The 15,544-nt window shown below is 38.7% G+C and overlaps 1 protein-coding gene and 1 long non-coding RNA gene across 4 annotated transcripts; one reads left to right on the forward strand and one right to left on the reverse strand.

The window, feature by feature from the left end:
• Positions 1-3,319: 3,319 nt before the first annotated feature.
• On the reverse strand, positions 3,320-10,000 carry LOC109866550 (uncharacterized). Its single transcript, XR_002251702.2, has 3 exons — positions 9,894-10,000; positions 9,428-9,665; positions 3,320-4,331 (listed from the first exon to the last, which is right to left on the reverse strand). It is a non-coding gene; the product is annotated as an uncharacterized LOC109866550 (long non-coding RNA).
• On the forward strand, positions 8,282-11,673 carry LOC109866549 (H2.0-like homeobox protein). 3 transcript variants are annotated; one of them, XM_020455266.2, is made up of 4 exons: positions 8,282-8,880; positions 9,453-9,629; positions 9,918-10,102; positions 10,944-11,673. In XM_020455266.2, exons 1-4 carry the CDS (start codon positions 8,445-8,447, stop codon positions 11,256-11,258), a joined length of 1,113 nt encoding a protein of 370 aa, XP_020310855.1. In that variant the 5' UTR covers positions 8,282-8,444; the 3' UTR covers positions 11,259-11,673. The 3 variants fall into 3 exon arrangements, with proteins under 3 accessions (XP_020310855.1, XP_020310856.1, XP_020310857.1); XM_020455267.2 differs by lacking the exon at positions 9,453-9,629 and having other exon boundaries at positions 8,292-8,880; positions 9,900-10,102; XM_020455268.2 differs by lacking the exon at positions 9,453-9,629 and having other exon boundaries at positions 8,293-8,880.
• The last annotated feature ends 3,871 nt before the right edge of the window (positions 11,674-15,544 follow it).

The following is a 15,544-nucleotide window of genomic DNA, read 5'->3' on the forward strand; positions in this document are numbered from 1 at the left end:
ATGAGCTCTTTATGCCAGAATGTTAAAATTCGGCGAAATCAACATTTTTTGTTTCACTGAATTGGTGAAATGACCCAGGATTTCTGCATTTTGGCCAACATTCATCAGTATACTAAAGATCCTGCTATAATGGTTATTTATGATACAAAGGTTACAAACATCTGCCAAATGTACAACTTGTCCTTCCTCTTTAATGTCCCCTTGAATTTCCCCTTTAAAAATGAATATCCAAGCCAGTGCAGGTGTTCAGTTTCACCTGTCTCCTGTCATACCAACAACGGCCACCAGCTGGAGTTCTACTTGGCCCTGCCTGCTACCAGCAAAACTTCCTCCCTAATAGTTTAGAACCTAATTGAGGCCAGAGGTTAAACGCCAGCATATCCTCAATGCAAACCACGGGGAGCTGCAATCAACCAACTGCAGCTGGATCATCTGGAACATCCAATAGAGATCAGTGATCCTGTTGTTCTGCTGTTAGATTACATTTCCCCTACATGAAACTGAAAGACAATATTTCCATCAAATGTAATGGCTTAGTTGTATTATGTGATGTGGTAGTCTAGTAAAATGGATATGGTTTCAACACAATCCAAGATAAGTTTGATCTGTAAGTTCTGAAAACCATGTCCTTTACTGTGTGTCTGGTCATTCAAGCTCAAAGTTTTAATCTTAAGAATAGAAGACTAATGTCATTATGATGGGCGATTCTGAAAAGTGAAATACACCTATACATGCAAAAAGCTATACATACATGCATGCCTTACAAAATAAATAGCATGGGCTACCTCTTTAAACCTTGCCATTTAAATGAAACATTGAAACTGATTCGAAAAAGTGAGTCTCTACGGGGCAATTTCTTTCCTTAGCAGACTGTCAAGTGGACAGCTGGATCTTTAACATTCTTACCACAGCTGAACTTGTGCTATGAGGAAAGACAAATAGATTGCTTATTGGGATAAGAAACGGGATCAATCCCACCAAATTATTCACACTTGACAAGCCTGTTGTGCATTAGTTTAGGCCAGGGCTGTTCAATATCGGACCTGGAGGGCCAAAACACTTCTGGTTTTCATCCTCTCCTTCTAATCAGGGACTGATTCAGGTGAGTGCAAATAACTACCAGGTAGAAACAAAACTCAGAAGTGTTTCGGCCATCCAGGACCGGAATTGAACAGCGCTGGTTTCAGTGGAGAAGCGCACAATACGCTCAACGTTCCTGGATTTGATGATCTACATTGACATTTTAGGAGAAAAACCTCGCTGAAGCTGTAGTAATGGTAAGTGTTAACCCGGGATCCCACCTTAATGGTTAGTGCTATGTGGGATCCTTGGGACGTCCCTACTCTAAACCCTAACCTTATCCACTACCCTAACCATAACCCTTACATTAACCATTTAAATTAAACGTCAGAGTTGAGAAGCCCAAAGGATTGCGGATAGCACCGACCAAGTTGTAATCTGAATTGAGACATTTTTGGGAAGCGCAATAATGGTTAAGACAAAAAGATAATGTTTTTCTGCACATAACCAGGGGCGTAACGTTGACTGGGGACGGGGTGGACATGTCCCTCCCACACTCTGAAATGGCATTTTTGACGCCCCAGTTTTGTCATTGGAATTTGATACAAACTAATGGTGTGCTTTAAGATCATGCGGGCACCTCCGAGCAGCCGGGTAAGGCTGTTTGGAGAGTTTATCTGACAAAAAATAAATCAATAAAAAAGTATGTCCCCCACACTTCTAAAACCAAAGTTGCGCCCCTGCACATAACTGATCCGAGGTCAACAGATTTGAGCACATTTAACACATGAGCATCTGACAGACATTTTTCCATGTTGTCTTTTTTTAATCTGCAATTTTCTAGTTGCTCGTAGCATAGGCTTACCATAATTCCGAGACTGTATGTCTCTGTCTACACAGGCAGCCCAATTGTTTATTTTACTAGGTAAGTCAGTTAAGAACAAAGTCTTATTTACAATGACAGCCTAGGAACAGTGGGTTAACTGCCTTGTTCAGGTGTAGAACAACAGTTACTGACCCAATGCTCTAACCAGCAGCCCAAATTCGGATATTTTATTCCACAAATTGGTCTTTTGACCAATCACAACAGATACTTTTCAGAGCTGATCTGAAAAATATATCAGAATTGGTCTGCCTGTGTAAGCACCCGTCTATTTAGCTCAAATTACAATTTCCTTTTGTTTAAATGACAGGTTGTTTCTAAGAACCACCACTAGATGACAGCATTTTGTTAAAGTTGACCTGTGTATCGAGAGTTTATTAGGCTGTAATAAGGACCCCAAATAAGGACCTGCACAGGGACTAGAATCTCTGATCACATAAAACAATAGTAAAAAATGGTTTCCGATTTCAAGAATGATGTTAGAATATAGCCTTTCATTTAAATGCCAACTATAGCCTGGTTGCCATCTCTTTTCAGTTATTGCATTTCACTCCTGTTATATGCCAAAGATTTCAGTGGAATGTTACCTAAAAAAGACTGGTACCCAGACTAGGCCAACTGTAACCTAATTGGTGAATCAATAGTATGGTGTTTGATTAAGAAAGGAGAGGAGCTGTGAAGAAATGAGCAGCTTAACTGGTAATGTAGGCTAGACTGAAGAATGTATAAATGGGGTATCCTATCATACCCAGGTAAGCTAGACCTACACAGCAACACTGCACCTTATACATTTTAATAAAGGCAATGTCTACAACGAAGGGTTTGTTAGCTAATATAATATTGTAAATGTGTGTGTGTGCCTGAAAGGTTAATTGCACCCAAAAGCCCTGGGTAGCCTACAACTTGATAAGGCTACATTTAATAACCCTTCTTTATTAACAATAGCCTGTAGAGATAAGCAATAGACACATATAATAACAATATAATCACCTTCAGTTATTAATGAATTATTTAGCAGGAATAAATACAATTAGGCTACTGATATTCACAAGCCACTATAGTTGGCATAACAGCCAAATAGCTTCACGTGCTTCCAAAGAAACTTAATTTCATAATAAAAACAAATGAGGCTACTGTATCTGAATTGTCTATTATCTGATGACCTTTAGGCTGACATGATAAAATATATTTTAAAATGCATTAGCCTACATTAAAACTGTACATGAAATAGGGCGCTTGGGATTGTGTGGAAAAACTATTATTGGTGTATTTTTTAAACACATGTATATGGATGCCTCGGGACCTGTGCTCCCTAGGGTGTGATCTTTATAAGTGAAATTGCATTGGTGTCCTGGGGGAGGAAGTGCTGTAGGCTAATTGTGGCTGCCCAGGTGTCCATAATGAAAACTGCACAAAGAAAAGGAATAGGGATTTATTAGAGAAATCATTATTGCCACCCAAAGATGGATATGATATTTACAAAACGTTAGGATAATATATAGGCCTGGGGCCTATAACAAAAATGTGAATTTGTCTTGCTCTCAAAATGAATAAGAGTATTCATATTTTTGTTAGGCTACTTTATATATTCGATGCTGTACATTTTGATTTATGTCAAATCAACTCAATTACAAGGCATTGAAATAGATCTTCACGCATAGTATTCCCACATTACTACCCAGATTCGCGATGAAGATTCGGAAATTAAATATAATAACCATTATGACTGTTCAATGTATGTTATTGTCTCATTTTGGCATTGCTAAGACGATGTTTCTGGTTTAATGACAAGTCCTATACATTCGTAATTTTGACAGCTGTACTTTCAGGGAGAGGTAATAAAACACGGTCTGTTTGGACAGCTCTGGAGCGTTGACAAAACTGGAATCCATCAAGATGATACTTGGAGTGTGAAATGTCGCTCTGCAAGAACACGCCCGATCATAACCTTGATTTAATTGTTTTGTTAACGGCCATAAATCAGGTAGAGAACATTATGGCTGATGTAGACTATAACAATCATTTTCAGAAGTTAAAATAAGGCTGTGTAATGTTCTAGGCCTATTGAACGTTATTCAGCTCTAGTAGGCCAAATCTGGGAAGTACAGGTGCTAACCCCTCGCAATTGTTTCCACATCGGATTGTAATTACAACAATTTTACAGTGTGTGACATTGGTACCGATCTATCTCCTCGGCCCTTAGAGGCTCTGCTTTACCTCGATGGTGAAGGGTTGCGCTAAATACATGCAAAATGGTTCACTCTAGCACACAGTCGCAGACAATACTTAAAGAGAGCCTATAACTTGAGTTTTTTTTTGGCCCGCGGGGTTGCCAAGTGACCTGGGCCATCGGTCACATGGGCGTCATTACACAGAGTGCGCACTGTTCCTCGAATCTTCTCCGCCTCATGGGATGCCTGCCAGGACACTGGGAGAGAAAAAGAAGTAATGGTTTGTTATGATGACCTTTTACGTTTCCATTAGTCTCCTCTCTTATTTAGCGCTGTAACCCCGGAGTACTCAGCAAATGTGATTTAACCCTGTGTACATTGACCCAGCGAGTAATCAGAAGGCCCTAAATGCACCAGTCACAAGAGGCGAAGAGGGGAGCGACTTTAATCTGCAATGGGGCTGTTTTTATGTAAACACAGAGGTTGTTAATGTACAGACACTGGGACACCATCATATTTAAAAGCTTCCATTAAATAAGCCCTTCGATTGTTTAAACGACGGGGCAGACTGAGGCGAGTGTAGTTAGTCTACCACTCCTAATGTCCATCTAATGACCACGTAATGTTTTATCTATACTCTTCTGTGGGGCAAAGGTAGGAGAACAGTATAATTCTATGACCACAAATGGAGAGAAAAAAAAGATAATGTCGCCCACACTGTAGCCTTTCAGGATCTTCCTTTTGAATTATGTGATTTTAATGATGTGCCTCTGGTTAATTATTTTTATTTGAGTTTAATATGGCCTAAAACCACAATAACTGTGGAGATTAAACTACATTCAGGTTTGGCTGTTGGCATTATAAATCTGGATGTTTCTGTTTGAGTGGTAAGTATAGGGTTTTGCTCTCTTTTTTCTCAAAGAGACGGGGAAAGAAAAACATTAGACAATTATATTTAATTGGGAGGAGGGAGTTGAAATATAACTAGCCCTACTAACTTTGAAAAGTCATTATATATGGATTTAATAAAATGTGTTTGTGACTTATTCATTAGCTAAATATACTAGGGATATAGATCACTTCCCCATTTGGATTGGTACAAGAGGGCATTTATGAGTCACTTGTCTGAGGTGGACATATTCAGAGGCAATCACTGTTATAGCCTGTGATGAAGTTTGTGGAGTTACATTTAATGGCCATATGAGTGGAACTCTCCGGATGGTGATTGCTGGCCTAAAGGGTAGGGGAAAATCCATGAGGTTTCCATATTTTCCCATGATCACTGGTGAAAGATAAGGATATTTAGATTGTTATGTTTCCTGCGTGATGAGTCCTGTCTCCACTGATGGGCAGCTGGGCTATAGCTCCTCTCCTCTTGGCTGGCCCTAGCAACAGTCCAACACTGATAGGCCTCCAAATATCCAGCAACAAAAACAAACAGCCTAAGTCTCCCAAAGGGTCCTGATGCATTTAGACGATGTTTCAATCACAAATAAAGGAATACATTAAGAGCTCTCTCCTATTAGATTCAAAACCTGGATAATGTGGTCCGTGTCCTAATGTGGCCTACTGAGACCTATAGGGATATATTTTTTTGCTAGCCTGGTGTCCCAACCCTCTGTCAAAGAGGTCATGGGAATACTCATATGGACCAACACAGACATAACACAGACAATTGATGTTTGTTGAACCAGTGGGCGGACAGACACCCTGAAACAATCCTCAAAAACATCCATTTTCACATGATGGAGAGTCCATTTCCCTCATAACATTGGGACCTATTAAACAGAACTGATTCAAATATGAATACATATAATGAAAGCCACATTTGGGGTTACAAACGGGATAATCCTGTTTTCAATTGACGTTGGATAACTCCCTTAAAATATATATTTTTGCTTTGAAAATAATGGCACTATGCCATACAGAAGGCCGTGTACAATGGCCCAGGTCCCATTAAATCTACGAAAGTTCCTTCCTGAGACAAACATTGCCAGAAATAGTCATCTTGGCCTGGGTCGAAGTTTTACCAGAGTAGAGTAATAATTCTCAGTGTAGTAATGGAAATGATTTAATTGACTCCCAAAATCTGATCCGAGAGAGTTGTTAGATGAGGCGCTCAATCAGCCTTCCTGAGCTCGGATAAGCCTTCCTGAAAAATACACACTGAGAAATCAACTGACAACAATATATATGTTTTATCTGCCACTGTTTACTGGGACTCATGCATGGTTTGACATTTTCTTTTTCAACGTGCTTATACAGTTGTCTTTAGGAAGTTCTGATAGCCTCAATCAACATTTCCAGGATAAAGTGTAATACAAAGCACTTTTAAATGGACTATGTGTAGCTATTACACTGTTATTGGTGTTTAAACACAAATCTGCATTGATATAATTGAAAACTAAAGGCAAATAAACAATTTTATCATAGCTGAAACAATAACTGTAGGCCTTTGTCACATGGGTCATACTTTCATTTTCAACTGGACAAACCTGACCTTCACTCAATATGAAATAATTTCCTAAATTAAATGGCACTATTTTACTGACTTACTGACGTTCTTGAGTGTCAAGCCTCCAGTGCCTTGACATGTTTTAGTGTGCATGTTTTAATGCTTCCCTCTGAAGGCTCATCGGCACCTGAAATAACTTAGGCGTGGTAACCCTTTGTGCCTCTGCTACATCCTTTTCCCTGGATTGTTTTGACTGCATGATCGGGGGCAAACGTTAGCCTACATTTAATTTCTAATTTGAACCCGGAAAAGTGTCATCCGAAAACACCACGATAGCAGGCAGTCAGGGTCATATATCCTGCCGGCAATGAATCAAGTCTAATGAATGCAGTAATGACAATGGGTTAAACAGTGCATGGGCCTATATCCGTGGCGTGGGAATTTGGGAACGTGTACCTGCACGATACAAACTCGTCTCCCTGTCAGACATGCACGCAGGCAAACAAACACACACGCACACTACTTTCTCCATTTTAGAGGAGTGTATGAGAAAGTAATCATGTTATAAAGATTCAGTTTGATTAAAAAACAACAACAATATTCCACGAGTAAATGATTTTATATTATTATCAATATGGATATGATTGTACTTTTATTGTTATGATGATGCTGATTATGATAGTGATTATTTTTATATTATTATCCATATAAAATTACAAAAAAGTATAGACCTAATCCTGCTTACAATAATACTTAAAAAATACAATTTACCCATACATATTTGTCATTGTTATAATAATCAGCCCCCCATTATGTTCGTTACCCGGTGAAGTATTGCCTCTGAAGTTAATTTTGTTTTCGTTTAAGAGGGGAATAGATTTCCTCTGTTTATTATGAGCATAGGGACGGATTTGCGTCACCATGCAACTTGCAGGTCGAGATAAAGTTGCACAAATATTGAAAAAAGGAAGTTCTAACAGTAATTATAACGTTTCCACCTCTACCAAGGAAGAAATAAGGATTGCTGCTGTATCCTAAAATAGTTAAACATGTTCTATTTTGAGACAAAATCCAACAGGCATATCTGCTCATTTCGCACGAATCACAGCCCATAAAAAACAGAGTAATCGGCGCTGCATATACCATGTAGATCGTGGTACTTCACTTGTTTTAGCTTGTAACCTAAATGTATGATGTTCGATTGATGATATTGTCAGAAATTAAACATGGCACAAAAATATGAAATCTTTGTCAAATGCAATCTTCAATATTGTCCGTGTTTACTTTTTTTGTAGCCTAAGTCGTTTAATTTGCAGTTGTTTTGCCATTTGAGCGACAAAACATGCAGAAAATATGAAAATGTGATTCCACTAGTGCAGCCTAATAATTTTTGTATCATCTTTTTTTTGTAAGTATTCAGAAACAAATACAGGCGAATGCCTAAAAGCCGTGCAAGGATAAACGTAATTACATTATTCGACATGTGTACATGTTCATCTTGCAGAAGACGTTTGCCCTTGCATTTATTGTTGTCGTTGCTGCATGCCATCCACGATGAACATGATAGTGACGAAGATGATGATGTTGCCTGTGACTGCTGTTGAAAATGTTTATGAAGATATTCAATATATGGTCATTAGCTACACTTAACTCTGCACATTTCCATCACAAGGGCGTGTTTGGGTGTCGAAACCAAACTTCTATTGGCTAGAAAGCAACCAATCCGTGTCAGAGGAAAAACTTCAACGTTGAAGTACTTAGACCAAAGACTAACATGTCAGAGTTGTGTGAGAGATTTCTGGCACTTACACAAAGACGGCAGCCTTTCTGACTACAGTTAACTCAACGTTACATGCCGAATTTATTGTTCTATCATCGTTTGTGATCAACCGAGGGGCAACATTACGGGTTCAGGATGTATACGGCAGGACTCAATCCATTTTATGCATCAAATTTTAGTCTTTGGTCTGCCTATTGCGCGGGTGGTTTCGCTGTGGATACAATGAAGAAGCCCTCATTTTGCATTGCTGACATTTTGCAGGTTGGGGATGCCGAGAACATCCCGGGATCCTCGGCCCTCATGGCTCATATGGGACACCGTTCTCAGGTCCACACCTCTGGATCTCCGTTGCGTCCTTCCCCTGTGGGGCCAGAACAGTCGGTCTACGGTGGGAGACTGAACCCCGGGTCTCCATATCACAGGCACGGAATACACTTAACGTCTGTATCTAGAACGAGTTTCAATTCCCAACAAGCTCCTCCACCATCAAGCAAGGACCTCAAGTTCGGAATCGATCGGATATTGTCAACAGACTTCGACTCAAAAACAAAAGACATATTGTCTTTAAGAGGTAACCTTTTAAATGAACTTTCATACCGTTGTCAAAATGAATTCTCTAAAATAACTATTTATAGGCCTACATCAAGATTATTTTACTGCCATAGAAAGCATTCAAGAATGCCATGATGTTGTAAAGGCACTTGTTCGTTTTTTAAATGTGGCTACGTTTATAAATTACTGACCTCGAAGGCACCTAAACCACAGTGACTACATCATGCACAAAACCTCTATATGAACATCCAAACTGCCACAGCTGCCTCACTATTAGGTATTATTTAGCTTGGGGCGGCAGATAGCCTAGTGTTGGGCCACTAACCGAAAGGTTGCCCGATCGAATCCCCCCCGCTGACAAGGTAAAAATCTGTCGTTCAGCCACTGATCAAGGCATTTAATCCACTGGTCCTAAACAGTCATTGTGAATAAGAATTTGTTCTTAAATGACTTGCCTAGTTAAATAAAGGTTTAATCATTCAGACTCGCACACCAAAGTCATTTTTAGGTGAAAAGTTTTACCATTGACAAACACTCGTATTTCATACGTTGCGGTAATTTCTTACTTATTTATCTCTCGCCCTGTGACAGATCTCACGTCCATTGTTAGCTCGAATCGTCAGTCAGGGATCCACATGCCCGTGCAGCCCTCGGCGAACCAGTACTTCGCATCCATAGACCCAGCGATGAGCGACACGTCCTCCACGATGAGCTCACTAAACGGCGCCAGGCAATCAGGGCAGCATCAGTTTCAGGACACCTTCCCAGGTAGTGTAGCCGTCAGCACATAGGCTACATAGGGACCTTTTCCGCACACATGGCATTTAAGGACTCAAACAATATTTGTACATAGCCATTATTATTCAGACTTTACTCAGTGTTTTTAAACCATAGGCCTATCTTCTGTTGATCGTGTTTTTCAAGTGAATATAATTTGGCATGTTTGATGGCATGACACCACTTTTCTAGGATATCCAACTATAATTTACCAGTGCACTTTGAAATTTGAACGAATAAATAACATTGCTCAACCTTTATGTCCCTTTATTTATACAGGTCCGTATGCTGTCCTCACAAAAGACACGATACCACAGACATACAAAAGGAAGAGGTCCTGGTCGCGAGCGGTCTTCTCCAACCTGCAAAGAAAAGGACTTGAGAAACGATTCGAAATACAGAAATACGTCACCAAACCCGACAGAAAACAACTGGCTGCAATGCTTGGCCTAACAGATGCACAGGTACGTTACTTGCATCATGTTGTAGCCTATAGGCCCCCATTTTTTGGACATTGTATTATGGACTATATGCAATTTTTTTTGTTATTTTAAGAATCCTTTCTTCTTGAGATGGAAAGACATGGCTAATATTATAATATGTATATTCAATAAGTTTAGCTGAAGCGTTAAAGATTGCGCGATAAAAATAAACCCTAAAAATAATTTGCGACTGAGCCGACATATGAGCGTTTACCGTGAATGCAGTCTCCGCTAAATCATGAACATTGTCTTTAAATTTCAATAATGCTGTAACGCTGAACTTTCTCGATACGGATTGAATAGAGCCCTGGTCTTGTGTTGTTAAGACAGGAAGCCGCCACTCAGAGGACACACCCGGTAATATATCCTGGTAGGCAACTTTAGAATTTCGCAATCGAGAACTTTTAGGGAAATGAAAGTCGATTACAACGAGTTATTGCAAATGGAGAAAGGTCATAATCTTACGTAACTCCATTGGGTTAAGCAATACACATAATACTAGCCTATAGCCCAGCTGATGTGTAACAATTTGTTTTTGTAGGCTATAGGCCCACATTTACCCACACTGCTGTTTTATTCTGCATTAACTTTATTGTAGCCTACCTAGGCTACTGTCAAGTTATTCATTATGAAATGTAGGCTATGATTTCCGTATCTATACGGTTTTGTTGTGTTATCTAAGAGACCGTCCTTTAATGCTATGAATTAGGTCTCTGGGTCATATTTATATGGAGCAAAATTCATTGTCAACCTGTTGGCGACTAGCCTAGACATCAGGATCGTGTTGTCGACATCTAAACGAGCTTTTGCACTTTCTCGTCAGGTCAAAGTGTGGTTCCAGAACAGGCGCATGAAGTGGAGGCATTCGAAAGAAGCCCAGGCACAGAAGGACAAGGAGAAGGAGACACTGGGCAAGTCACTGACAGAGGCCGAGCCCAAAGAGCCGGAAGTGTCCGAGTGTGAGAGTGAAGCGAGCTGCGAGTCCGAATTCGAGGAAGGACAGGAGGACAAGAGTGACGTGGACATTTCTGAGCATAACAAGACTAGTGTGATCATGATCGGGGTCACCCCTGTGAGTACGGAAGAGGCAACTTCAGTCGGTGCCCTCACAGAAACTGTGGCATCATCACACATGTAAATATGAGTGCAAAGTCAAACGTTTTTTTTTTTAATGTAACATTAATAATTTAATATAAATATTATTTTGATAAATTGATATACAGAGTGAAGTTTGTCTTAAAGTGGAGGGCCAGTAGGATGCCCTACTGCAGAGGCTATGGGTTATTATTATTTTTACTTTCGACTCCTTCCATCTTTCAGCTCTGTCAGTCAGTATTAGGCGATGTGCATGACCTTTTCCTCAAATTAAGGAAATATTCTGTTGTGAATTTTAATCTGAAACAGGTGTTCCACGTTCTGAAATCCCAGAAAATGACACAATGTTAATGTAATTTACTCTGGAAGCGTTAATAAATATTGTTGTATTTTATATTTTTCAATAATTATTTGCACTGAAAATATTGTAAATAAAAATAAAAATGTCTTTCTTTTGATTTTCGATTAAATGTCATATGTTATATATATTATTATTAATAATATTATTCTCTTTTAATTGCATTATTGGGCCCATTATTACTTCCTCTTTCGGGTCTAATCGAATACTGAAAACATCACTGAAGGAGAGAGAACTTCACAATTGACATGGTCTTGACTAGCCTATAGGCTAATATTCACTCCAAAAACAGTTATCTGAAGTGGATAATACAATGTAATTTTCGTCATAGGCTATACATTTAGGATTATACATTTGTTTCCTCCAGTATGTACAATGTAAGATGATGGTCATGATGATGATATAGGTTTACTATTTAATTCCTCACATCTTACATGCCGATAAAATAATATCTGAAGTCTTGGACTTCGCTGCCACGTAGGCCTTATTTCACCGTGTGAGATGATCAGTGGGGTGGAATATATGTTTAAGTTTCATGCTTAAAATAATCCATAAAGCCTACCTAGTCTATCGTGCTATATGGCAATTACGTCATTCATAAAGTCATATTTCGCTTTTTGGGAATAAGACGCAAACTAATGTGGACTAATAACTTATCTCAACAATTTGGTGTAAATAGATAAAACTTAAAGGGTTTTCAAATAAGTTAGTCATACTGTCTCTCACAATTCCAACACCATCTAACCGTTTGCATTTACGAATGCAATTTACGCAAGTCGTATTAAAAAAATGGTAGCCTATCGATGCGTTTTCAAGGAGCAGTTTGCCTTAGTTCATTTTATTTTCAGTAGGTTACCTTGTCCTGTTACATTGATTAAATCATTCGGAGGTAAATGAAAGTTTCTAAAATAAGCTGGTGGCTGCATTTACACAGACAGCCCAATTCTAATCATTTTTCCACTAATTGGTATTTTGACCAATCACATCAGATCTTTTTCAGAGCTGATATGATTGGTCAAAAGTCCAACTGGTGAAACATATAGAATATATAGGCTACCTGTGTAAACGCAGCCAGCGAGTAACAGACCATTGAAGTTAGTCAGCTGAACTAATGAAGAATTAGATACGCCTTATTTAGCAGTCGTTACTTGCTGAGTTCGTTGTACCACACAGTAAAGGCATAATAACAACTTTTAATTACATTTAAAAACATGCCTATATTATTTATAGCAGGCTATGTTAAACTCCATGTAGTAAAGTAGGCCTACAGTCTATACCCTTACTGACAGCCAATATTGTAGTACCATATTTTGGACCATACAAAGTTGGTATCGGGCTTATTACCTCACTTTGTCCAGTCCCAATGGAAGTGTGAAAAGAAGCATGCAGTGCCTTCAGGAAGTATTCACACCTCTTGAGTTTGTCCACACTTTGTTGTCTACAGCCTAAATTTGAAATGGATTAAATTGAGATATTTTTGTCACTGGCCTACATACAATAACCCAAAATGTCAAAGTAGAATGATGTTTTTAGAACACTGTGCAAATTAAAACTAAATAAAAAGCTGAAATGGCTTAAGTCAATAAGTATCCAACTCCTTTGTTATGGCAAGCCTAAATAAGTGCAGGAGTAAAAATTTGCTTAACAAGTCACATAATTAGTTGGATGGACTGACTCTGTTGTGCAATAATAGTGTTTAACATGATTTTTGAATGACTACCTCATCTCTGTACCCCACACATACAGATAATTGTAAGGTCTCTCAGTCGAGCAGTACATTTCAAACACAGATCCAACCTCAAAGACCAAGAAGGTTTTCCAAAGCCTCAAAAATAAAGGTACCTAACTGAATATCCCTTTGAGCATGGTGAAGTTATTAATTGCACTTTGGATGGGGTATCAAAACACCCAATCATTACAAAGATAAAGGCGTCCTTCCTAACCCAGTTGCTGGAGAGGAAGGAAACCGCTCAGCAATTTCACCATGAGGCAAATGGTGACTTTAAAACAGTTATAGAGTTTAATGGCTGAAAACACAAAACATGAAACATGACATAACACAGAACATTAATCAACAATAACAGCTCAAGAACAGAACTACATTAATTTAAAAAAGTGCACACGTAGCCTACATATCAATACATACACACACACTATCTAGGTCAAATAAGGGGATAGGCATGGTGCTGTGAGGTGTTGCTTTATCTGTTTTTTGAAACCGTGTTTGCTGTTCATTTCAGCAATATGAGATGGAAGGGAGTTCCATGCAATAATGGCCCTATATAATACTGTATGCTTTTTTGAATTTGTTCTGGATTTGGGGACTGTGAAAATACCCCTTATGGCATGTCTGGTTGTGTAAGTGAGTGTTTCAGAGCTATGTGTAAGTTGGCTATGCAAACAATTTGGAATTTTCAACACATGAATGTTTCTTATATAAAAAAAGAAAGATTGCAGCCTGTCTCTCCTCAACTCTGAGCCAATCGAGAATGGCATGTGTAGTATTTATATTAGACCTCTGATTACGATGACGAGAAAGACGTGCCGCTCTGTTCTGGGCCAGATGCAGCTTAACCGGGTCTTTCTTTGCAGCACTCAACCACATGACTGGACACTAATCCAGATGAGACATAAGTAGAGCCTGACAAAAGTAGAGCCTGATTTTTCGAATGTAGTGTCAAAAAAGCAGAGCATCTCTTTATTATGGACAGACCTCTCCCTCTCTGTACAACCATTTAATCTATATGTTTTGACCATGACAGTTTACAATCTAAGGTAACACCAAGTAATTTACTTTCCTCAACTTGTTCAACAGCCACATGAATCATTGCCAGATGTAGCTCAGGTCTAGAACTTAGAGAATAATTTGTACCAAATTTTAAAAATGTTCAGGACCAGTTTGTTACTGGTCACCCATTCCAAAACAGACTGCAACTCTTTAAGGGTTTCATTGACTTAATTAGCTGTGGTTGCTGATGTGTATATGGTTGAATCATCAGTGTACATGGACACACATGCTTTGTTTGATGCCAGTGGCAGGTCATTGGTAAAAATAGAAAAAGAGTAGAGGGACTAAAGAATCGCCCTGCGGTACACCACACTTTACATGTTTGACATTACAGAAGCTTCCATTAAAGAAAATCCTTTGAGTTCTATTAGATAGATAGCTCTGAATCCACAAAATGGAAGATGTTGAAAAGCCATAACATTTTCTCAACAACAGATTATGGTGAATAATGTCAAAGGCTGCACTGAAATCTAACCTTCTTATTATCAATTTATTTCAACCAATCATCAGTCATTTGTGTCAGTGCAGTACATGTTGAGTGCCCTTCTCTATAAGCACGCTGAAAGTCAGTTGTTAATTAGTTTACAGAGAAATAACATTGTATTTGGTTGAACAGGACTGAGGACCAAGACTTTCCTCTACAGTAGGCTCAGATTAAAGATATGACAGATAGGAGTGGCTATAGAGTCAGCTACAATCCTCAGTAGCTTTGCATCTCAGTTGTCAATGCCAGGAGGTTTGTCATTATTGACAATACTTTTTCCACCTCTCCTACACTAACTTAACAAAATTCAAACTTGCAATGCTTTTCTTTCATTATTTGATTTTTTATGCAAGACTATGATGGCTCATTGTTTGTTGTTGGCATTTCCTACCTAAGTTTGCCCATTTTCCCAATGAACTAATCATTAAAATATTTGGCAACATCAAATGGTTTTGTGATGAATAAGCCATCTTATTCAATGAAAGATGGAGTTGAATTCTTCTTTCTGCCCATAATTTAATTGAAAGTACACCAAAGTTTTTTTCCATCATTCTTTATATAATTCTTGGCTTAATAAAACTGTTTATTCTTCTTTTTGTTGCGTTTGGTCACATCATTTCTCAATTTGCAGTAAGTCTGCCAGTCAGATGTGCAGCCAGACTTATTAGCCACTCCTTTTGTCCCATCTCTTTCAACCTT

This window comes from Oncorhynchus kisutch, linkage group LG21, assembly GCF_002021735.2.
Source record: "Oncorhynchus kisutch isolate 150728-3 linkage group LG21, Okis_V2, whole genome shotgun sequence".
Lineage (NCBI taxonomy): Eukaryota > Metazoa > Chordata > Actinopteri > Salmoniformes > Salmonidae > Oncorhynchus > Oncorhynchus kisutch.

What these genes read in the sequence shown, in the direction of transcription:
- LOC109866549 (XM_020455266.2), top strand. Translation starts at nt 8,445, where the DNA reads ATGTATACGGCAGGACTCAATCCATTTTATGCATCAAATTTTAGTCTT. An exon ending in GTTTCAGGACACCTTCCCAG is followed by an intron (nt 9,630 to 9,917) that starts GTAGTGTAGCCG and finishes TTATTTATACAG; the next exon opens with GTCCGTATGCTGTCCTCACA. An exon ending in TTGGCCTAACAGATGCACAG is followed by an intron (nt 10,103 to 10,943) that starts GTACGTTACTTG and finishes CTTTCTCGTCAG; the next exon opens with GTCAAAGTGTGGTTCCAGAA.